The 24,784-nt window shown below is 38.9% G+C and overlaps 3 protein-coding genes and 1 long non-coding RNA gene across 4 annotated transcripts; all 4 read right to left on the bottom strand.

Annotated features, from left to right (window-relative positions):
- Positions 1-204: 204 nt before the first annotated feature.
- On the bottom strand, positions 205-4,003 carry LOC308412816 (uncharacterized protein). Its single transcript, XM_080907414.1, has 4 exons — positions 3,711-4,003; positions 3,561-3,608; positions 2,851-2,963; positions 205-1,719 (listed from the first exon to the last, which is right to left on the bottom strand). Exons 1-4 carry the CDS (start codon positions 3,745-3,747, stop codon positions 1,594-1,596), a joined length of 324 nt encoding a protein of 107 aa, XP_080763540.1. The 5' UTR covers positions 3,748-4,003; the 3' UTR covers positions 205-1,593.
- A 1,614-nt stretch (positions 4,004-5,617) lies between these two features.
- On the bottom strand, positions 5,618-10,290 carry LOC308412665 (MAM domain-containing glycosylphosphatidylinositol anchor protein 2-like). The gene is made up of 6 exons (XM_080907180.1): positions 10,158-10,290; positions 9,941-10,055; positions 8,457-8,574; positions 6,009-6,102; positions 5,835-5,913; positions 5,618-5,749 (listed from the first exon to the last, which is right to left on the bottom strand). The coding sequence occupies exons 1-6, from the start codon at positions 10,202-10,204 to the stop codon at positions 5,648-5,650; spliced, it is 555 nt and encodes a 184-aa protein (XP_080763306.1). The 5' UTR covers positions 10,205-10,290; the 3' UTR covers positions 5,618-5,647.
- Positions 10,291-13,633: 3,343 nt separating this feature from the next.
- On the bottom strand, positions 13,634-22,259 carry LOC308413069 (apical endosomal glycoprotein; the record flags this gene model as incomplete). The annotated part of the gene is made up of 18 exons (XM_080907856.1): positions 13,634-13,891; positions 14,862-15,040; positions 15,145-15,363; positions 15,984-16,149; positions 16,578-16,765; positions 17,391-17,534; positions 17,680-17,776; positions 17,905-18,064; positions 18,250-18,349; positions 18,436-18,558; positions 19,765-19,873; positions 19,984-20,181; positions 20,459-20,626; positions 21,156-21,247; positions 21,336-21,497; positions 21,613-21,732; positions 21,829-22,044; positions 22,142-22,259. 18 exons carry the CDS (start codon positions 22,257-22,259, stop codon positions 13,634-13,636), a joined length of 2,817 nt encoding a protein of 938 aa, XP_080763982.1.
- Positions 22,260-22,533: 274 nt separating this feature from the next.
- LOC308383411 lies at positions 22,534-23,013 on the bottom strand. Its single transcript, XR_013969138.1, has 3 exons — positions 22,893-23,013; positions 22,740-22,815; positions 22,534-22,654 (listed from the first exon to the last, which is right to left on the bottom strand). It is a non-coding gene; the product is annotated as an uncharacterized lncRNA (long non-coding RNA).
- Between the last annotated feature and the right edge of the window lie 1,771 nt (positions 23,014-24,784).

Here is a 24,784-nt window from a genome sequence, read left to right as displayed (position 1 = left end):
CTGCTACAGATCAGTTTAACTCCAACCAGTAAACCCACAGAGCAGAAATCTTTCCTATTAAGGATTTCAATTTTGACACACGTTTAAGCAAGCAGAACAAAAACACATTTTTAGTCATTTAGAAATCTGCACCAATTCTTGGAAATACAGCAGTCTTCTAAACTAGAATTCCCAAAGAGACTTGGTGTAGCAATGAATGAGACATTTATAGTTTACGCTTTTAATTCAAGAATGCAGTTCCCAAAGATAAGACAAATTCCAATGGATGATACAGTGAAGAAACCCCCCCCCACTACCAGTAATGTGACTGTATTATGACAAAAGACAAAGACACTTTGTAACTTCAAAGATACAGGAGGAAAGTTAAAGGAGAACAGGTTTCGTAAAATGTAACCAACAATATAAATGGCATGATTAGGTTTGAAACTGAACAGGTCACCGTGCATTACTATTTCCAAACATAGAAAGGGTTTCCTTTTTTCTTGGTTGTTTAAGCTGTGAAATCAATACTTTTATTGAAGGGATAAATCTACTCAGAAAAAAAAAATTACTAAAAGGTGTTATATGTGTTTTGACAGGGATTACCACATTACTTTAAAAACGCTTGAACAATATGAAAATTTCCTAAAAAGGACTGATATCCAACACGCTTTGAAATGTTACTTTGTTTTTTGGCGTGCTATCGTGTGCCCTTTGTGTTGAGTAATAGGTAAGATGCAGATAAACAGGTAACTTAAAAATTTAACAGGCAAGTGGCAGAAAATAAGGCTAAATAAATCCTCAAATTTCACTTAGCATCCAAGACTGCATTAAATTGTCATTTTCAGGTTACCAATATAAACTGGCCAGATTCAGCAATCATATCCTTTAATACTGATTTTTTTCTCGTCCAATGCCAGTTTAAATTCATCTGAAACCTATTAAACAGGCTTTTTTTGGCAAAGACTTTCTACATAAAGTGAGATGAGATCAATATTGCTCATATGCGTTTGGTAAATATGAGCCTACTGTTTAAAAGGTCAGTAAAGTCATTTACCAACACCTCTAGATCACTAATTAGTTAGATTTTCAGTGCTGTTACACAGAGTTTTAAATAACAAAAACAAAAAATAAAACCCAGAATCTATTGGTCACTTCAGTGGAGAGATTGAGCATGGTCAAAGAAAGAAACAACTGAAATAATTTTATTTAAAATTCACAAGATAAAGCACTGGCCTTGGTGGATTTTGATTTCTTTGAACAGAGACATTGCTGAATTCTGGTCTTAAGCTGGGTTTTTCATATTTATTGAACAGAGAAAAGTATTACCGATGTCATCCAACTTCCAGCAAGAAAGCTACCAGCATTTCCCCAAATTATTTTACTACTACTTCAAATTTTAGAGACTTCACAATCATCTCACTACCTTAAGACGCTTATTTGCCTGTTCTCATTTGTCTCAAATACATCTACAGAAGATGTATTTGAGACAAATTCTTTCTACAATAATCAGGGTTTGAGAATGATAATGACAGCACCTTTGATCAAACTATTAAATGTGGATGGAAAGGATGAGGAAGAAAAAAAATGAATAGTAACACTCAATTTAAACCCTCAGAATTTCAGAAGCTCCACTTCGAAGATAAGAGTGGAATTTGCAGGGATCAGGGGTGGATATCCTCTGCTGCCATACGCGTAGTCCGGAGAGCAGGTCAGCTTGGCCACCTGGCCCAGGCTCATCTGTGGAGGAGATGAAGACCAAGTTAGATAGGTGAGTGAAATGAACAAAGTTTACTTTGTTTTAAAAGCCCTCCCAGTGATTGATACAGCTTTGAAGATGTGTTAAAAAGAAAAGAAAAAAAAAATTACACAAGTGAATATAGTTCATTAGACGTTTCACGCTGGCTTAAATGAGTGAAGCCATATGAGACAGCAACAAACAACAACAAATACTAGGCCTGAAGGCCCCAGATGAAAGTTGCCTGTATTTTCTGTTACTGTAACATGCAGCATGAACAGTTTCACTGTGTGTGCAGCAGCTGCAGTTTGCATGACTGATTGCTCTGCACTGCCTGTTTGCACCTTGCACTTTTTAGTGCTTTACTACTGTGCAGCAAGTAGTGGGCGAGTGATTGCGGAAAAGGCAGTGTCTTCCTTGCAAATTTCAGGCAACAGCAGCAAGCTGCTGGCAACCAAACCGATCGCAAAGTGGGTTTTTTTTCTGTGTAGAAGATTGTGTTTGTATTTTGAAATATTTAAACTTATACACCTCATAACCACAGTAGTATTTTGGCCTTTGTGCACTTCATGACTAAGTTAATAAGAAACATGAAATAAAAAGCAAAAAACAACCAATCCTAATTACGATCTTTGACATACCTTTATGATACAATTTTACCTCATAATCTAGCCAAGCAATGAAATCTCTGGTATTTTTGGCAGACCATTACTTTATTAAAAATAAAATCCTTTTGAAATGAAAATGTAAACTAAAATAAGTATGCAAATATTAAATAAAAATCTATATGATAAAACATAAGCTCTAAAAAGCAGTACTGAAATAACAGAATTAAAATGGCTTGCTAGCAAACATCAGATAAAATGGCTCAGAGTGTAAAATGTAGATAATGGATGGCCTGGTTTCTGCTCATATTTGCAGCCTCTGATAATAAAAGGCAGAAACATCTTAACAGATTCATTTGTGACTTACAATAATCTTACACATAAACACTAAAGTAAGCCACAGTGATATTTTTTTGTTATTTTTGAGGGGGAAATGACTCGGAGCTATTGCCAAAACGAAGGCACCGAACGTATCTTCATGTGTTTAACATAACATTGATCAGTGTGCCCCTTCAAAGCTCCACTTACCTTAGCTACACCTACATCCCAACCACGGATGACTTCACCTGCGCCCAGTTTGAACTGGAAGGGTGATCCTCGGTCCCTGGAGGAGTCGAACTTCTTGCCGTTTGTCAGGGTGCCTGTCGGAAAGCAGCCCCAAATTAATAAAGTCAAAGCCTGATAGCCTCTGCGAAGCCAAACGATACAAATTAAAAGATTCGAGTGACTGTCATGTTGTATTCACACACAGGGTGACTGGGTAAAAATGTACTGCTGAGGGTACACGGTGCAGCTTAGTTTGAGCAGGAATTGTTCGACATCTTAGGACGCCGGAAGCTGCCGTCAGGATGCGGCTAGAATATCTCACATTAGCACAAATCCTTAGAATAAAGACACACGTTACCCTAGCGATAGTTTGCAGTTTCTCGCATTTTATTTATTGTAGGTATTACGAGGCAATCTTAAAGGTGGGAAGGAATTACAGAGAGGGTGTCTTTAGAGTCCGGCTATCCGCCCCCTCATTTCCAGGCGCTAAACTATGCTACGCTAAATTAAGCTAAGCTAAGCAGTGCTAGCTACAGAATTAGCTTGCTGCCACCAATCAAATTCTCATTTAACTGTCCGCAGGTCCACGAAATGAGAAATTATGCTTATTACAAACCCAGTTTATACTAATACATATTTATTTTTTCACCTCGAAGTAAATGAATAAATGGTCAAAAAGAGGCGAGGCTTACCGACATAGTGAACTGAAACTGTCGATCCTTCCTTCGGAAAATTCTTTCCTGAAGAAAGAAAACGAAGGTTGATATACACCCAAAGGCAAATATAGTTTTAAACGGACGGAATAATTGGAACCAAAGAGGGGAGGACAAAAAAAGCTTTACCGTCTCCTGGTCTGAGGGTTTCGACGTCTACTCCCATTGTTCTTTCAGCACAGTTCTCCCTCTGTCTGTCTTCCTGGTACTCTCTGATTGTGAGCTCGTTCAATGAAGCCGTCGAGTATAACGTCCCAAGTGGTTTGGTGGGCTAAAAGCCGTAAAAAAAAACGCGGCTGTCTTCAACTGCTGCTCGATGTATGCCACGGTGGGAATAAATAAGGAGCCTTAAAGCCAATCTTTGGCTTTAAAAATGCAGTTTACTGATTTTTTCCCGACCTAGTGGGTTCGTTGAGCGGACACAGGGGCGTAGTAGTGACATTCTCAAACCCAAGCAGGGGCCCCATGAAGATCCAGTTTTCTTTTTTTTTTTTGAGTAATCAAATAAATGAATCACAATGGGAAAAAAAAGGGCCTTCGATGTTCTAGAAGACATTTTTTTTCTCTTGCACACACAGATTATTACGTTATGCAGACAGGTAATCTTGAAAGCAGGTGTTTCCAGGATTTTTAAAAACTGAGTAGTAAAGGATGTGCCTGCAGAAGACCAGAGTACTTCAGTCATCATCCTAAAAATTAAATATTTTTCTTTTTCTTTCTTTTTTTGTGGTAAAAGTATTTTACTTGACTTGGATGGGTTTCTCATTTTGGATAGGCAAAAATAAATTAGGATGCGCCTTGAAATAACAGAACTGAATGTTTTTAAGTTTAATTCTGTTGAACAACCTCTGGAACATGAAGTGCAGCTACTGATCAGTGTGAAATGGATTGTTGTAATTAGTCAGAATTAGCCTATGTTAACTTAATAAATTATACCTTCTATATTTGTTTTTAGAAAAGAAAACAAATGAATTCTTTTTTTATTTTGATAATTGAATATTTCCCATGGACAATCAGGACGGACACAGTTGTTAAAGTGGGTGAACTCAGGACCAAACATCATTCTTGAAAATATGCATCCTCCATAAGGAAAGCCTTTTACATGTAGCACTTCAAACACTTCAAGTGTATTTTGATGCTAATATAACCATAGAAAACATGTGGAATGGAGACCGCTGCACCACTGTATATTAGCTTGACACTGTAGTAAACCTCAGTAATGTGGTCAGAAACTGAGCCACTACCCTGAATCTCTTGTGGGCCAAAAAACAAATGTTATAAACTGTGGTCCCCTTTTCTGGACTTTTTTTGAAAGGCCCACGACTATTGTTCCTGATTTTTGTTTGTTTGTTTTATGTTTGGTTGTGTGTTTTTCTTTGTTGTTTAATGGTCGAGGAGAGAACTAGAATGTAGAAATTCTGAAAGTGCTTTGTATTATACATTGCACTTTGTCTAATAAAAAGACTTGAAAGAAGCTGCTGCTTTTGGACATCATAAGATCCTTTATAGAAAAAGTGCCCTTACACAATGACAGGAAAATGTATAGTTTCCTAAAATAAGAATACTATAAGTTTTTGCAAAGGTTTTACCTCAGCACAGGCAGAAGCTAGAGTATTTTTTTCTTCAATGTATTTTTCACTGATTCACTTTGATTTAGTCTCGACTTGCTGGCAGCAGCTTTACTTCTTGCACCTGATAGCCATTTCCCCTGTTTTAGTTTTTCCTGTTACAAGTGAATGCTAAAGATGGGAAAATGGTTCAGAAAACCAAGAGTAATGCTTCATTTTTAAATACAATGGTTGTCTTCTTTTAGTGTTGTTTTGTTTTTTTATGTGAATAATTTAAAAGGCAAAAGATTGTTATGCCAACCTGCAGTATCTTCAGGGCCCACCAGGGGGATGCATCCTACACTTAAGGAATTACTGATTATGTTCTCTCCTGAGAAAAGTCCCACATGCACATTCCAACGTAATTTACTTGATTTCATGAAATTAACATCTATTCAATAAAGAGAAAATCCTTTCGATTTTACTTATTTTATTTACTTTGACAGAAAAACATCTGTCCTAAGCGTCAGTCGATGAAGTGGTGGCCTCCCTTGCTTGCGGCGATGGATCATAAATCTTGTTAAAGAAGGAGAAGTCAGATTCAGTGCCATGTTGCGTGCCCTGAAAAGAAACATATTTAAATAATCTGATAAAAAAAAACAAAAAAAAAAAACAGGATTCCTGTTACCACATCATGTTTACTTACATCTATTCTGCAGTCATACAGGTCAAACATTGAGTTCTGGTTAATCGCATCGTCATCGTTCACAAATAGCTGCTGATTCCTGACCACAAAGTACAAATGTTATTGAACATCAAAAACGAGCAATCATTAATGTGCACCTGATGTTGAATCCCTAATCACTGTTGTTAAATTTACATTTTATTATGATTTTGGTTCAGCATAACAAGGACGATGAAGATGATGATCCCAGCAAGAACAATTAGCCCAACTGCAAGGCCGACAATCATACCTGCACACAAAGAGAACCATGATGAATGCACATTCAAACAGATGACTGTTTTTCCAATATTTAATTTTCTGAAAGACGAAGCTGACAGTATTCAAAGATGTTCTTCTTATCAGTGAAGGCAGATAAAAGCACATAAATGAGCAGCACTGTCTGGTCATTGTTTAGTCAAATACACACTGTCCGGTGGAGGTAAACATATGGGCTCAAAATGGGGTCATAAATATTTTGTACTTGTAAATCGGTTTTGTACTTGTAAAAAAGATTTGTATGTGTAAAAAAAATTTGTGCATGCGTAAAAAAGATTTGTATGTGTAAAAAAGATTTGTGCGTGCATAAAAAAGATTTGTATGTGTAAAAAAGATTTGTGCGTGTGTAAAAAAGATTTGTGTGTGGACTTAGCCCAAAAAGACCCCTGCAAGTTACAAGTACGAATTTTGACCCTATTTTTCTTCCTTTAAGCTGATTGGTCAATGTCATGTCAATCACAAATTAAACAATCCAATCAGAGAACAGATGGGTTTGACTGTCGGAGGGGCATTTTTTTTGAACTGCAGGTCCTTGAAGGGTAATCTCTATATAAATATCCGATAGCAGTTAGGTCCCCTTACTTTCAGCAGCTGTTGAAAGGATTAAGTTGTGGTATATCAGTGGTTAGAAATACCATTATTACTTTAGGATTAGTTTAACACAACGTCAGGGCTGACCCGGGACCATTGCTGTGAGTCACAGCGCGCAGCATAAAAGTCCTTTCACATCAGACGCATCGGATGTGCTGCTAATGCTAATTGCTAACTAAAAGCAAAGGATCCAGAATTTGTTGCTGGCTGCTGGGCTCTGTGGGTTTTTGCAGCAGCTCTACCTGCACTAGATGCACCTGCTCCTTGTCGTTTTTATCTCTGACTTTATGTGAACTACAAGAGTTTGTGGAGGTTTTTTGCTGGTTCTTCAAAAGTTCAATAAAAACATGTATGTTAATCCATAACGAAGAAAGCTTTGTAATGAAGACTGTCATTTCCAAAACACTGGCCCGCCCCCCCCCCCGCATCCGCAGCGCTGTCCGCAGCACTGTTGAAAAGGCTGTGGAAGTCCCTGAAATTAAACACGTAGTCCTGTGACACAAAAATCACCAAACTCGGACGACCACAGACTGTTTTCCTTCGTGGTGATGAAGGTAAACGCTGGGTTGGCATGTAAAAGGGCATTTATTCCCTTCAAAGACCTGCAGTTCAAAAAAAGCGCCCCTCTGAGAGCCAAACCCATCTGTTCTCTGATTGGATTGTTACATTTGTGATTGACATGACATTCACCAATCAGATGAAAGGAAGAAAAATAGGGTCAAAATTCGTACTTGTAGGGTTTTTTTTGGCTAAGTCCACACACAAATCTTTTTCACGCACACACAAATCTTTTTCACGCACACACAAATCTTTTTCACGCACACACAAATCTTTTTCACGCACACACAAATCTTTTTCACGCACACACAAATCTTTTTCACGCACACACAAATCTTTTTCACAAGTACAAAACCGATTTACAAGTACAAAATATTTATGACCACATTTTGAGCCCATATAGATCGCGACACAGACACTAAGAAACACAGGGCTTAAATACTCAGAGGGAGCAATCAGGAAATGAGTAACAGGAGGGAAACACAGCTGGGGCAAATCAGAACTGACGAGACCAAAGAAGCGTAACCTGAACACACTGAGAAAAGACAGAGACCTTCAAAGTAAAACAGGAAACACATAACACAGACTGAACAAAGACACAGACTCACATGCAGGCACTACAAAGGGAACAGAGACGTGGGACCAGGGCAGACACAAACACTGACTGAACACGGGGATATAGGAACTTAGGATACACATAGACGCGAACTAGACAAGGGGATGCAGGTGATAGGGGAGACAGAGCCATTAAAGAAGACAGAGACATAAACCATAAGACAGAACTCAAAGAAACCAAAGACTAGAAAGTATACATAATATAATAAACTCAAAAACCCTGGGTCAACGACCCAGGCATCCTAACACTAACTTCAAGCTGCCAAAATCAAATGATAAATATTCGTGACCCATTTAAAGTATCTTGATTTGAACAATTGGGAGTAAACCTTGCTTGGCAGTCTGTGCTATAAAGTGCAAAAGAAGAAAAAAAAAGAGACAGTGTCTGCCCCAAATATTAATGCAAGTAGGTGTTTTGCTATGGTCATTTGGGATCATATGTAAACCCACAAATAATTTGTCATTTTTTACATAAGAAAAGCATTTTTCCACAGTACAAGAAATTCTTTTCTTCTAGTTTTCTATGAAAAAAATAGTAAGACGTATTCATGAAGTTACAGTTACCCTTATTGTCAGAGTGATCAATGGAAGGCTCTGTGTAGCAGCTGCCTGGGATGATGGTGATATCATCAAGAGCAACATCCCCACCTGCCATCCTGCCTCGCTGATACACAAACACAAACTGTGGCAAGGAAAGAGAGAGAAGTTTAAAGGTTACATAAATATCTAAAAAAAACCATGAAGCAGACTGTAGCGAGGCAATGTAGCTGTCAAATATATACTGCTGCCCACCTCTCAGCTCACACAACTGTGTACAAATCACATAAGAAGAATATTACTTCCATGCAAAAACAAAATTATGATCCAGACTGCTTAAATTAAAGGGATTGGTATATCACTGTATGGGTGTATATGAGTGCTCAATTCCATGAATGAAGTCGGTGAGTCGCAGGTTTAACAAAAGAACTGACAAACAATCTGTAATTTAAATGTAAATAAAGTCTTAAAGCCCATAAATACAAGTGCATTTACAGCATGTATGCCATCGCCTATAAATTCAAACGTTTGCTCCTGACATCTGTCAAAATTCCCAGACAATGAAGGCTTTGAGAGAAAGTGAAATACTCAGCCACAAATTATATAAATCCTCAGTAAACCCATTCAAATACATAATCTCTTAAGTGCTGCTTTTAGTTTAATATTTCAGTGTTTTGTTAATGCTGAGGTTCATGAAGGGTTTGCATAAAAATCCTTGTCAGACCTTCTCTGCATAACTGAAATTAACATTTTGTCCATCCATAAGTAAAATTATCATTAAATATTATAAAGAACCAACTGAGAAGAACTGTTACGCATCAAAGAGCAAAGTTAAAACACGAGGAGCAATCAGGTCATCAAATGTTCATCGCCTGATAACGACAAAAGCAGTGCAATACACACGTCCACGTCGTGACGCTGAATAAGATGAAACTGAATAAGTCATAATTTTAAATATATACCATAAGAATATAATATTACAACTGTAAGTGTTAAAACAAATAAATCAAACGTAGTGATAATGCAGCATTAATTTATATAGCAATTACTCTCACCTAGCACTCAAAGCCTTTTTTTTTTTAACAGAAACATTTTCATGTGATGTGGGGCCCTGGGATCCACATCTGAAAAGCACATAGTTTAAATCCTGAGTCACCAGGACCTGGGTTTGTTTACGTCCATAGGTACAAAGTGGGTAACCACTGTACAACCCATACCCCTATTATTATTATATGTATATATTTTTTTAAAATGGAGTAATTTTAGACTTCTAAAGTCAACTCCTGCCTTTGTTGACAGTCATCATAAAAATTGGCTAATGGGCTTTATCAAAAAGCAGTCATAAGAGTTTTTGTTCCAAATGTGTTACTTGTGTCCATCTGTGAATCATTTCTCTGTAATGGTAAGTAATCTGTAATGTAATCTGCTGCAATATAAAATCAACATTTCATTTTTCACTTTTATATTTTGTGTATTTCTCCACATGAAACTTATCACAAGCTCAGTAATACCCAAAATGCTTCATCATGCGTGACAGACACATTTGCCATCTGCCACTTTTCTCCCTTGTTTCCTGTTTCAGTCCACTTCAATAGGCCCACTTCATCACCACCAGCCTGCATTTTCCTGCAAGACAGGATGACACCCATTTATTTTATGTAATGCAGAAAATTTCATTCGTATAATAATATTGTTTAATATTAATGATCTTCAGACAGAAGTATTTACCTGTTATTTATATAGACACGGAGAGTCCCAACATGGTTTCCAAACATGTGGTACCAGAATGTGAGACAGTGCCCTCGTGTGGAGGGCTGTAAAACATCACTGACCAGGAAGGATGAGACTCCCCACTCACCCACAAAACTGTCCACGTAAACATAGTGACCTGATGGAAACACAGCAAACACATTCAGATTAACAATAGCAGCCAGTGTCATAAAGAACTGTGATTTCAAACAAGCATGCATATCAAAATAATGAACGACAAAAGAATTTCCCTCAGGATAAATAAAGTTCCTCTTATCTTATCTTATCTTATCTTATCTTATCAGATGGTATACTTCCTTTAGGCCAAACACAGTCTACCGATGACAAATTATTCTATATAATCAATTCTGTCTCTATGCGGAACCTTATTGGCGAATAAAACTGCTACAATTAATATTTATATTCTATTTAGAATTAATCTAATTCATCTTTTTATATATCTGGAGTCTATCATAGACTCAGGCAAGTAAGAACTCCTCCAGGTTCCTCCAGGACCAAAGGAGACCCAAAAGAGACGTAAAAAAAAAAGTGAATGTTAGATTCAAGAACATCAGGTTAATGCAAACATTGAATAAACTTAGCTCTATATTTTCTGCTTGTGTAAAAAGTGACCTCCTGCTAACAGTTTTGTCGTCTGGTTTACAGCTTGCTTCTGCATTAGGCACCGAGCCAAGTGTTTCATGCATGAAATTTCAAACAGTCAGCGCTCATTTGCTATTTCTCACGAGCCAATAATTGTAAAGTGCTTTATTCGCACAATGATTCTTTATGAATGCTGCTTGAGTCACTCATGCTGTACAGGGAGTCCAGAATTATTAGGCAAATGAGTATTTTGTCCACATCATCCTCTTCATGCATGTTGTCTTACTCCAAGCTGTATAGGCTCGAAAGCCTACTACCAATTAAGCATATTAGGTGATGTGCATCTCTGTAATGAGAAGGGGTGTGGTCTAATGACATCAACACCCTATATCAGGTGTGCATAATTATTAGGCAACTTCCTTTCCTTTGGCAAAATGGGTCAAAAGAAGGACTTGACAGGCTCAGAAAAGTCAAAAATAGTGAGATATCTTGCAGAGGGATGCAGCAGTCTCAAAATTGCAAAGCTTCTGAAGCGTGATCATTGAACAATTAAGCGTTTCATTCAAAATAGTCAACAGGGTCGCAAGAAGCGTGTGGAAAAACCAAGGCGCAAAATAACTGCCCATGAACTGAGAAAAGTCAAGCGTGCAGCTGCCAAGATGCCACTTGCCACCAGTTTGGCCATATTTCAGAGCTGCAACATCACTGGAGTGCCCAAAAGCACAAGGTGTGCAATACTCAGAGACATGGCCAAGGTAAGAAAGGCTGAAAGACGACTACCACTAAACAAGACACACAAGCTGAAACGTCAAGACTGGGCCAAGAAATATCTCAAGACTGATTTTTCTAAGGTTTTATGGACTGATGAAATGAGAGTGAGTCTTGATGGGCCAGATGGATGGGCCCGTGGCTGGATTGGTAAAGGGCAGAGAGCTCCAGTCCAACTCAGACGCCAGCAAGGTGGAGGTGGAGTACTGGTTTGGGCTGGTATCATCAAAGATGAGCTTGTGGGGCCTTTTCGGGTTGAGGATGGAGTCAAGCTCAACTCCCAGTCCTGCAGCCAGTTTCTGGAAGACACCTTCTTCAAGCAGTGGTACAGGAAGAAGTCTGCATCCTTCAAGAAAAACATGATTTTCATGCAGGACAATGCTCCATCACACGCGTCCAAGTACTCCACAGCGTGGCTGGCAAGAAGGGGTATAAAAGAAGAAAAACTAATGACATGGCCACCTTGTTCACCTGATCTGAACCCCATTGAGAACCTGTGGTCCATCATCAAATGTGAGATTTACAAGGAGGGAAAACAGTACACCTCTCTGAACAGTGTCTGGGAGGCTGTGGTTGCTGCTGCACGCAATGTTGATGGTGAACAGATCAAAACACTGACAGAATCCATGGATGGCAGGCTTTTGAGTGTCCTTGCAAAGAAAGGTGGCTATATTGGTCGCTGATTTGTTTTTGTTTTGTTTTTGAATGTCAGAAATGTATATTTGTGAATGTGGAGATGTTATATTGGTTTCACTGGTGAAAATAAATAATTGAAATGGGTATATATTTGTTTTTTGTTAAGTTGCCTAATAATTATGCACAGTAATAGTCACCTGCACACACAGATATCCCCCTAAAATAGCTAAAACTAAAAACAAACTAAAAACTACTTCCACAAAATTCTGCTTTGATATTAATGAGTTTTTTGGGTTCATTGAGAACATGGTTGTTGTTCAATAATAAAATTATTCCTCAAAAATACAACTTGCCTAATAATTCTGCACTCCCTGTATAACTGAACTCATGGCCAGAGATGGGCAGTAACGCGTTACTTGTAATCCGATTACTTTTTTCAGGTAACGAGTAAAGTAAGGGATTACTATCGCAAAAACGGTAATTAGATTACCGTTACTTTCCCGTAAGCACGCTGTGTTACTGCGTTACTAAAACCGTGATTTTTTTTGCGAGAATGTTTCATGACAGTGACGTAAGCGAGTGCGACGTTCGTGACAACAGCTGTGTGCAGATCAACAAAGGATAATATATCGATTGTGGGAGAGAGTATGAGTGTGCAGCGTTTAAAGCGTGGAAGTACTGACCTTACTTTGAGTTTGATTCCGTAAAAAGTGACAAAAACATTAGTGTCCGTTGTGCGTGGGAAGAAAACTTCTTTTTACAGCGAAAAAAACCCCTAAACTTCCAAGCAAGCACCGAGTGCGCAACCACGTAATGGGAAATTCACAGAGAAACTCGCGGATTCTTCCACTGACCGCTGCGGCACACCTGCACCAGGGTAAACCTCCGCCTACCGCAGTCCTGCTTTACAGGTGAAAATAGAGCAACAGGACCGCTGAGTCTTTGATTTTATTTATTTTCTACTGTGTTTCACTTGCATCTATTTGAAAGACTGAGTGTAAACACAAAAAAATATTTTATTTTATGTTCTGGAATGTGCAGAAAATAGGTTTAAATGTTAAACAAATTTCTTCCAGTCAGAGAATTTTACATATAATTAAATTTTTGCTTGATGCATAAAGTTAAAAGATTAAAACTAATAAAACAAGTTTTAAATAGAGACTTTTCCATTTGATTACATTTTGTATGATGGATTATGCAAAAAAAAGTAGAATTGGGCTGAAAGAGCTATTGCTTTATCACCTATTCAGGTTGTAAATCGTGCTTTTAAAAAGTAACGAAGTAACTAAGTAATTAATTACTTTTGAAAATAAGTAATCAGTAAAGTAACGGGATTTTTTGGGGAAGTAATCAGTAATTAGTTACTGATTACATTTTTCAAGTAACTTGACCAACACTGCTCATGGCAATTGTGTTTTTTGTGCATCTGTAAAGTCTACTTTTTGTCTCTATCCGGTATAGTTACTACCTTGTGTGGAATTAGTAGTGTGATCCACACTGGGTCCTGTATGTGGGTTCGGGGAACCACCACTGCCATGGAGCCAGTCTCCCTGGTCGACTCCTTCACCCAGGTTGCTCCAGCTACACATCGTGTCCTCAAAGTCACAAAATCCACGAGGAGGACACTGATTATCAGTCAGCTGTACATCATCAATAGCCATGTCCCCCTCCTGTGTAGGGCCGGCCTTCACACCTTCCACCACAATCTGAGACACAAAGCATGTACACCAGATTTTAAAAAATCTTAGTGGAAGAGTTATTTTAGTGTTTTTTTTTTATATTTTTGTATCATTTCCATGACACTGCACTGTTGTACACTCAAAGTAGTGTTACCAATTAATGTGCCATAATTTTTGTCTGCCCAAGAAAATAAACTCTCACAGTAATATGTGTTTATGCAGTTTTATGTGATCAGGTTTTGAAATATTGGTCTTCTGTTTTTTGTAGATTACTCTAATTCACCACATTATTACCAGGAAACACTTTAGTGTTTTCGGAGAACAATTAGTGCATGCGTTTCAACTCCATTTTACAAAAACAACTCTTTTTTCTACACAACACAAAGATTAAATGAAAATATGACACCTCTTACATTATTTTGAATATTTACAGATGTTGTTTAAACACAGTCAAATTAAGCAGCATATGAAAACAACATAAAGGAAATGGCTTACAAATATATACAGTTGTAGTAATGAAAAAAAAAACACTCCCAGAGTTTACTTGTGTAACAATACCACAATGTAGTGGAAGTGAAAGTACAGTGTCATCAAAAAAAAAGAACAACCTCAGTGGTGAGTAATAATACTGATTATGGGGACATAATGACCCACAGCAGGGTTAAACCTGTATTAAAATGTACTAATATTTTATAATTACTGAATTAACAGAAAAGCATTAACTATGTTTTATATTAGAATAAGTGTGTGTGTGAAAAATTAAAAATGTATTTAGACACTGTACTGCTTTTTTGTTGTTGTCTGTGCATCTATTTGTTCACACGTGTTTATTTATGTAACTGTTTTTGTGCCTCTGATCAAGGCACTGGTTTACAGCTGGAGCGCTGCCCTCTGCTTCTGTATGTACTGAATACACAAAACTAATTTTCTCACTGGACTAAATAATGATGACTTAAATTGCTCTGTTCACTAGTTTGGATGGATCTTTGTGACTCACTCTGTAAGGATGAAGCCGAGGCAGAAGAGAAGCCTGAGCGAACCTCCACAGAAGGCCCTGGTCTCCTGTCTGAGAGAAAATCAGAGCTTCCTTCCCATCTTCACTTTGCTGGTAAACATTTAGTGTCCCCATTCCTTTGCCATACATGTGGTACCACAGCTGCACGCAAGATCCTTTGTCTGAAGGACAAAAAAAATCACATCTGAATCCCCTGAACTGTTTTGGCTCTGTTTGAACGCAGGCCCATGTCTGCATTATATAAAAATACTGCTGAGTCTCTCACCCGCTGGGTACAGAGGTGAAAACATTGCAGCTTTCTGGCCAGCTCGGTCAGTAGACGATGAAGGCAGGTAGAAGTAGTGACCCGTAGGTGTGCTGGTGGTGTGATCGCTCTCCGGTCCTGTGTAAGGGTTGTGAGTATATCCCTGATGTCTGATCCACTCAGAATCACTGGCTGCTTGCTGCTCCCAGTTACAGCTCCCATCCTCAAAGTCACACAAATCTGTACAACATTATTACATTTTAACTTAATCTGAGGACATTAGACATGACAGTTTTTGATTAACACTGTAATATCTGTTGCAGTTAATTAGCTCCCTGTGCATTGGATAAGACTAGTTCTGCTGCAGTTTCAGTGAGCTGCTAAACTATTTTGTATTTTGGTCAGAGAGCTCCTGTTTGAACTCTAATAGAGCAAATGAATGAAATTGGAGTCTAAACTTAAGTAAACATCTCTTTGGAGCCAAGGGGTGGATGTTGGGATGATGGAAGTTTGAAACATCAGAGAGAGATGCAGCTGACAGAGGATGAAATAGAAATTTGGCAGCTTCCTCACAAATTTTGGAGGGCTTGTTTTGGTATCTGGGGAGAGGAGAGTGTGAGGCAGGGCAACTTGAAATGCCCATGTGAAGTACCTGGTATGTTTTTATACACTTATTGCATCATTTTTTAAATGAATACTTGCAAAATGACTATTACGCCCCCATTTAGCATTTTATTTGATCTATACAGTTAGTAAACTGAAAAGGAACAATATAATTACTTAACATGTGTGGCAAAAAATAGCAAATAACAGACATTAATGTGGTTGCTTGGAATTTTTATCATTTTCAGCTCCATTACCAGAAACAGGACATGCTCCAGGACTCAAGGAGATGTCATCAATGGCTATGTCTCCAGCCTCTCCCCCCACTGCTGCCTCCAGAACAACCTGGTGGACTTTCTGCAGGTTCACATGGCTCTGAACCTGCAGCCACTCATCTCCTTGGTTTCCTGATTTTTGCCACACCTACAGGAAAGACAGAATGTTGATTCACTCATCCCAATAAGGATGTGAGGAGGATTTTTGCAACACAGTGTTATGCACTGTCTGTTAAGGTTCTCAGTGTTATGCACTGAAAGTGTGCATCTTGCATTCATTATGCCATGCATTAATGTGATTTTGCAATCAGCATTTCACAAGAATGTGAAAAGTATAATAACACAGAGAAAAACACAGTGGAAACAGCCGCAAATATTTCTCAATCGGCCACACAGACGTTTTTTTCCCTTTTTTTTCCTGCAGTAAAGGGAAGTAACGTGTCCAGACTAAAACGGCATGACTAACAAAAAGAAAAAAAAAAACCTAAGTGGCCTTCTTAAGGCCTCTGCCATATTTTTTGGCGTTCACTGGATAAAATAAATTGAGAAAATGACTAATTTCATGCATATTTTTACCAGAGTTTTCTCTAAGGGATCAGATGTTTGCAGGAACATCTTGAGGGAACCCACAGTGGCTCCAAACATGTGGTACCAAAATGAAAAACAGTATCCTTTTTCACCAGCAGGTGGAAGCAGTGAAGACTTCAGCTGGGCTGAATCACCCTTTATGCTCGGTGAGGAACTCTCGATGTAAAGGTATTTCCCTGTGAAACAAAAACAAGACAACTTCAAGGTCTCAACCTTTTAATAAAAATAAATTTGCAACTTATGTCCTAAGCTTGCATATGTGGCATGTGAGGAGTGATGCTCCACTTTCACATTGTGTCACACTGAGCCATAAAAGGTTTAAAGAGAGAATTTTAGAAACCAAAATTTGATAAATGCTAAAGGTAAAAAGAAATAGACATTTTGTAAGACTATAATTTTATGTATCATGCCACTGCTTCAAGCAATACAATACTATTTCTTTTTGGTTATATAGTCCCAAAAACTAAGCTAATGTTTATAACAATTTATGAAAACTCCCCAGTTAATCAATTTTAAGCTTTAACGGTGGAATTAAGATGCACCATCTTGCAGTTAGTCTTGCAGGATTTGTCTTTTATGTGCATTCTGCCATTTTGTGATGGACATTACTCAGTCTGTCCTGTTCACTCAGTTCTACTTGTTATAATGTCAACAGTCAATTTACATTAATGGTCTCTTGTGGTTACAGTGGCTGATGCTCAGCAAAGGTTACAAAGGCCAGCCTTGATGGACACAAGGCATCTGGCACTTGCATAAATATACAGACTAGCATAATGAAAATTTAGCATGAGGTAAAAGGACCTTTGCTGCTGGTGTGGTCTCCTGCAGGCCCGGTGTTAGAGGTTTGAGTGGGACCTGCCCCGCTAAGCCAGTCCAGCTGATCCTCAGCCCCCTGAACCCAAGCACACAGACCATCTTCAAAAGAACAGCCAAAGGACGCCAGAGCTGAGAAGGGAAGGAAAACAAAAATAATCCTGGAAGTCTGAACATGGCACAAAAATGGATATAAAATGATACATGCACCACACTCATTCCCCTACCTCTCATGTCATATATTCACTAACAGTCACTTTGAATTAACTTTATTTACCTGGAGGTTGGTAGGATTTTTCACAGTTTAGGAAAGAGATATCATCCACAGCAACAACATGAGAAGCAGCTGCATTATTCATGCCACTGAACAAAACCTGGTGACAAAAATGGTCAGGCACTTTTTAATGATTAGTATTTATTATTTATTATTATATGAAACTCATTTGTTCTCATTGCTTCCTGTGTACATTTTTCATTGTTGAGAGGAGGCAAAATCAAACACCTTATAAGGCTGCTGGTGCAGGCCGAGAGGCAGATGCTCCGGGCTCCAATGAGAGACGGTGCTGTGACTACGTGACCACAAGATTGCTTCACTCCCTCCAGCTTGCTGCATAAGCACTCTGAGTGACCCAGCACTCTCTGCACTGATGTGGAAGTGAAACCTGTGTGTAGGAAAGAAGGAAGGAAGACGCAGAGAGAGCGTTGGATTGGGAAGACACTTGCATGGTAGAAAGAGGGGAGGGGAGCTTTGAAGCATTGAGCAATTCATACACGGACATATCCATCAAATATATCCATCAAAATAACCAGGTTTGACGCGATCATTTGTCTGCGCATCACTGCTTACCGAATCTGGCAGTAGGGGGACGAAGGAGACAGCGGGGGACTCTGGAGTTGAGCTTCACTCTGTGTAGACCCCTTACTGAAATTAACTCTCATGTAGTAGCCTGAGAATAACAGACACGTGGTGATTAAACACGCTGTGAAGTGAAGCTATGACAATAACATCAATGAACTACTCAATAACAGCCACCTGTGTCTGCAGTGTGATCAGTGGGTGGCTCAGTGTTGTTACTGGCTCGCTGCCTCTGCCACTTGCTCTGTCCATCGCTAACATCAGTCCATCGGCACTGATCATTCTCAAATGTGCACGGACCTGAAGGGTTCAAATCAAGAGATGTAACACTGCTGTGGAAATCACTCGCTCGAGAGAAGTAAACCGCTTTTAAAAGATTTTGTGTTGTATGCAGGTGCGTCAGTCAAAGGAATTTCTGCTGATAAAACAGTCACAATATTCATGGTCATCACGGCCAAAGAAAAAACAGGTGCTGGGCCCAAACACAAGCCTCAAAAGAAAGAAGAGCATAACTGATCCAGTTTTCTCCTGTTAAAGGCATACAATTGGTTTTGGTGGCAATTACAGTGCTGTGAAAACGTTTTGCCCCCTTCCTGAGTTCAAAAGGCAGTTTTGATGATTTCATTTATTAAGGGAATAAAAGCTATGCAAACCTACTAGTCTCCCATATATGAAAAGTACTCACCCCTTAAACCTAATAATTGTAAGTCACCACCCTCGGCAGCGAAGTGTTTGCGATAACTGGCAATGAATCGTTCACATTGCTGTGGAGGAATTTTGACCCACTCTTCTTTGCAGAATTGTTATAATTCAACCACATTGGAGGGTTTTCTAGCACAAACAGCCTATTTAGGGTTATGTCAAAGCACTGAAATTGTCATCAAGGCTTACAAATCACAACACTGCATAAGTGTGCGAGGACTTAAATTTCTTCTTTCATTGGCGCTGAAATTGCACATGACCTGTTTGGGGATAAGTGTGCAACTCATTTCTATGCAGAGTCCATCTGTATCTGATTTCTTGCGCTTATGAAAACTTTCCCAACTATTCCAGTGCTTCTTTTTTATACAGCACGGCTTAAAAAAAATGAATATTTGGCATAAAAAAAAGCCTGAGAATAAAACTATCTTTATACAGTGGATAAACACTGTAAGTAAGAGTGAAATTTCATAATACTGTTTGGTAATATTTACTCTACCATATTTACTGTCAAAATGTAAAAACACTAATAATGAAATTCAGCAGCACCACAACATGCAGGCTTTAAAATGGGATGAATAAACCATTTTAACCATTGCAAAGGAGGAATTATTTTAAGGACTGTCGCAGTAGGCAACATTAGCATTTAGAGGACTACAGAAGTGTATTTTATGGCAGCGTTACTGTTTTAAATGACCTCTCCAACTAGCCACATTCAGGAAAAACAGTGATTAAATGGATTTTTGCCACAACTTTGATAATAACACTTTTTTCAAGACAAACTTGAATACAATATGCAGCTCTCACCACAGCCGCCTTCGTCTTCCCCCTGCGGGCAGTCTAGATGATAGTCACATTGTAAGGTAGCCAGAATACACACTTTTCCCTGTGACTGCCAGCAAAAAAACTCATTATCCTGCATCAGGAAAAAAAAGAGACAAATACCCACTGTGTATTTAGACTTGTTTATAATTTATGTTTCCTAAGTTTGCTATCACAGAAATAAAGTCAGATTCTGCAGCTTACCTGACAGGGGTTTATTGGTGCAGTAGAGGTCAAGTGTGGAGAAGTGGGTGTGTTAGAGGTTGATGGTGGGGCAGAGGTTGACGACAGGTCAGGTAGCTCGCTGTTGTTGGGGTCAAATACACAATCCCTGGAGAAAGATACATCGTCCAGTGCAACCAGACCTCTGAGACCGTCGCCGAGCTCATACCTAAAGACAATCTGAGGATAAAACAGAGATTAGACTGTGGCCTTTTAGCTATTATTCTGCCAGGGAACTGCTCTGATACAACACATAATTATATTGTACATATAAGAAGTATTCATTCGTCTACAGATACTTTTATGCAAAGGCCTCAACAGTCTTCTTGGTCTTATAATTTCAATAATGTCTGTAAGCTTCAGGGATTTAAGGCTATTATTTAAGTTGATGTCTAACAGCATTTATACACATGAGGCAGTGGCTGCCATTCAATTAACTGCTTGTGTCCTCACTAACCTTGCTGCTGGTTGCGGAGGACAACGTAACCTCGGCTCTCTGCCAGCTGTAGCTTTGTGATGCTTCCCTGGTCCATAAAACTCTGTCGTCACTACCGGACCGTAGAGTCCTGGACTGTGCAGTCAGTCGGCCTGAAGCATCATTCAGGCTGAAGTAGAAGAATCTCACCTGAAAGTATTACAACAGTACCGTGAGCATAAAAAGAACGGGCTGACGACAGGATGGTGTTTGCTAAAGAATTCTTGTAGACTCAGCAACCTGCAGGAGTAGTTAATACTTTACTGCAATTACTCAAGATAAGAATCAGAAAGGTAATACAAATATGTGTAGATAAGCATTGTTATTACTGTAGTATAATTACAGAAGTGTTCAGCAGTTTTATTTGTACTGTGCCCCATAAGTGCTTCATATAGATGCTATTAAATACATCAAAGGTTATTATTATTATCTCCTGCAGTTTGTCAATCTGTCAAGATTTTGCCCCCATCAGCTATTACTATTATCTGTATTAATGAAACCACTGCAGCTTATTAAAAGCTTATTAACTGCCTGCTTTTTCTCCCCATTTGACATTTTGGTGATTTTTTTTATTTTTTAGCTTTTATGGAACTTTATGACATGACTTGTCAGTACCCTAAAAAACACAAGGTGGTGTTTTTCTGTAAACAACACTTTAATTTACATACAGTAAACTCACTTTGCAATTAAAGCTGGGCAATAAAGTTTTGGACAGAATCTCTGATGTCTCGCCACTTGCACTCAGGTGAGTTCCAGGTATAATGTAGTGACCTGTTTGGATAAGACGGAATTAAAAACTAAAATAAATCATAGCATTACTGATTCAAAGCAAAGTTAATTCAGACTTTAACTCTTAGACCTGCATCAGAATTTTGTGTGTGGTCCCTGTGAGGTCCGTGGTGGGGCCAGGCGTCCTCTCCTTTGTGATATGTCCACTCAGCTCCGGGTGTGTCCACATCGCTTGCTGCCCAGGAACACAGGCCGTGTTCGAAGCTGCAGCGCTCCAACACACCTTGTAGCTCTACGTGATTAGCAGATAAAGAAAGAAGTGAATAATTAAAAAAATAAATGTAATTAATACAAAAATTCAGTTTCCAAGTACAAAATCTACCACAGAGCATTTTTTCTTTTCTCACCACAGTTGTTTTCATCAGACCAGTCCCCACAATCATCGCTGAAGTCACAGACATGGTTGGTGTCCACACACACGCTGTTGTTGCATGTGAACACACCCTCAGGACACTGAGGGTGTGGCTCTAATAATAATTTTTAAAAAGATAAAAAATAAATGTCCAGAAGGGACAAAATAGTAAAGAGGACATCAGAGCGCACAGGGTGAGCAGGTAGCCTACCAGGCAAGCTGCAGTTGGTGAAGTCCACATCATCAATAGCAATGTATCCGGGTATATCGAAGGTCCTGGAGGCCTCAAACAGGATGGTGAAGTCCTGAGGTATTCTGCCAATCGTTACTTCACCGTGTTGCCATGAATCTCCGTGGTTACCAGATAACCACCACAGCCTGGTGGTCCTGGATCCCTCCTTCAGTAGCACGTTCAGCTCTTCTGCATCTGTTGATTGATTGTTGCAAAGGTTGGAATAAATTTTTTGAATTGTATTATTTATTTATTTATTTATTTGCTGAAGACATAGATCCTATAAACATACCCTCCCCATACATGTTGTAGAAGAAGTGCAGTATGCAGGTGGTGCTGGCCTGTTTCATAAGGGGACTCTGGAGGGTAGCAGGGCTCATTTGATCACCCTGGTTAGGTTCCACTGCCATGTACCAACCTGGACACATCAGATCAGAACCTACTTAAAACTGCTGATTGTCTACACTTATCTCAGTGTGAAACTGCATAAACACAAGTGTTGCTAAGACTTTCCAAATTGTACAAAAAGACAAAAGCCGGCTGAGATTGTAAGAAGAGTCCAGGTTTAGGAAAAGTAATCTGAGACAGTTTGATTTGACGCTTGGTGTAAATGTATTATTATATCTTTAGTGTGTGTATTTGGCCTTGCCTAGATTAGTGCCCAGAGTGTGGTCCACGGGTGGTCCTGTATTCCCAGTAACGTTCCTTCCTCTCATCCACCGACACTGGCCAACACTGATGTCCTCCCAGTTACATGTGCCATTCTCAAACGAGCAACCCGCAAACCCCAAATCTGTTTCATTAACTGTGTCAAAAAGAAAACAAAATATTTTGTGTAACTTGATTTACTAAGAAAAAAGGGAATGCAACAAAAAAAAGAATAGCTGTACCTTGACAGAGGCCTGGTGTGAGAAAAATGTCATCAATGGCAATGAATCCTCTGCTAGTCTCTGCCTCGATCAGCAGCTGTTTTTGAGAGAGCATGTAAATATGTATATAATATTCCTGGGTTCTAATGTAACAGCTAAATCTGTTTGCAATACCTGGAAAGGTTTGGATGTCTCTACAGACTGAGAGAACTTGCCCCAGCGGCTCTCACTGCTGTTACTGTGGAACATCAGATCCTCGTCTGACGGCCCTGAATGTATGAACACCTGCAAAGTCCCGGAGTCACTGATGGACAACAGGAAAATTGTTTTAGTTGAGAGAAAAAAAAGAGAGATTCTTGTTAAAAACAAGAAATATACACTTTTCATTTCCAAAACTAATAATGGCATCTTTCTGCTACAGGGTTAAAAGGCTGCTGGTTTCACTGTTGGTAGTGCAACTCTTTTTGGAACAAACTGAACTCTGCCACAGAATATTCTCAGTCTTGCACAAAGTAAAGCAGGTGATTCACGAATACATGACATTTGTGCACACTTCTTGAGGAAGTCAGTGAGGAAACTACACAAGATAAACAGGATAAAGTGCAACCTGATTTTTTTTTGCTGACCTGTTGTCCATGTGGTACCATAAAGTGAGACAGGATCTGGTGTCTTTAAGTTGGATCCATTCAGACACTACCTGTGCAACACTGCTGTGACTTTGGTTTGGTGACGAGCTCAACAGGAACCGACCTCCATGCAAAAAGAAAACAAAATTCACACAATAAATAAATACAGTTAATATTTAATGCTGCTCCTTTTGCTGTTTTAACAATTCAAACTTGGGGTACACCAGCATAAACGTTAAAAGATTAAACATATTATTTTCTAATGATATTAATGCAGTTGTTAAGGTTTAGATATTTATAAATAGAGAGCATCTAGAATTTAGAAACATTACATCTAGTCAGGGAGGAGGTTAGGTCAGCAACAGGACATAAGTCAGGGATAAAAAAAAGAGAAGTATGTTTCAAGTAACTATGTTATGTCAGTTAAAAATTAACTTCAGTTCACATAGATCAGGTTGCAACATCAACAGGTTGCAACATCAGCAGTTTTTGATTATAATTAACTAAGTTTCAGATGATTCACACCATCTGTCACATTTTGAAACTTCAAACAAAGACAAAATGTTCACTGGGAACTGAAATCCACACCATTGGTTGACTTTCTGAGTGTTTAGCTTTAGCTATTTGTAAGGCAGATAAGAGCAGTAAGGGTGAGCTTAAACTGTAACGCTAGTGTCAGCTAGAAGACATTTAAGTAGTGCAGAGCTGATGGGAATCCCAAGAGTCACCACTTTAATATTATACATAAAATATGTAAGCAAATAAAAAATGTTGGTCAGTGCAGTTTTAAGGATTTAAATGTATTTTAAATAAGTCTGAATACTGTCTATGCCAATGCGGATATCAATGAAAAACTGAGCTGTCAGCCACTAGAGTTTGAACCAAAATAAATTCTTTCTAAACCAAGAGTGGTTTCTTGATTGTTTTATTCAATATGCACAAATATGCAAAATGTGCATGCAAATCTCCCTAAAAGGCTCAAAAAGCTGATATCATCAGACTAAAATGCAATGGAGGTCATATAAATCCTTGTAAGTCCTGTACCAAGTCTTGCAAGACGATGGAAAACCAACCCAACATGTAAGAATCTTTATCCAAATGCATCAAAGAGAACTGTTGGCTTATCTAGTTTTTTTTTCCCTGTATATCACATTTTTGTGGCTAAAACCTTGACTCAGTAATCCTTGTTTAAGGCCATACCCTCCGGGGTTTGAGTGGTGTGGTCTGTTGGTGGACCGTGGAAGCCTCCTCTGGCCAGCACCCAGTCATGTCCGTCTTCTTGGAGGATGTTGACCCAGGTGCATTGTCCAGACTCAAAGTCACAGCTACCCAGAGGACTACAGGCTCCGTCCCTCACAGAAAAGTCATCAATTTTCACTGTGGTATTCGTGCCATGCACATGAACAGCCTTAAACACCACCTGATCAAGCAACACAGCTG

The sequence above is a fragment of the Rhamphochromis sp. 'chilingali' genome, assembly GCF_963969265.1.
Source record: "Rhamphochromis sp. 'chilingali' genome assembly, chromosome: 16".
In the NCBI taxonomy this organism is placed as follows: domain Eukaryota; kingdom Metazoa; phylum Chordata; class Actinopteri; order Cichliformes; family Cichlidae; genus Rhamphochromis; species Rhamphochromis sp. 'chilingali'.
The sequence above is the reverse complement of the archived record's forward strand: the minus strand, read 5'-3'. Positions and strand labels throughout refer to the sequence as shown.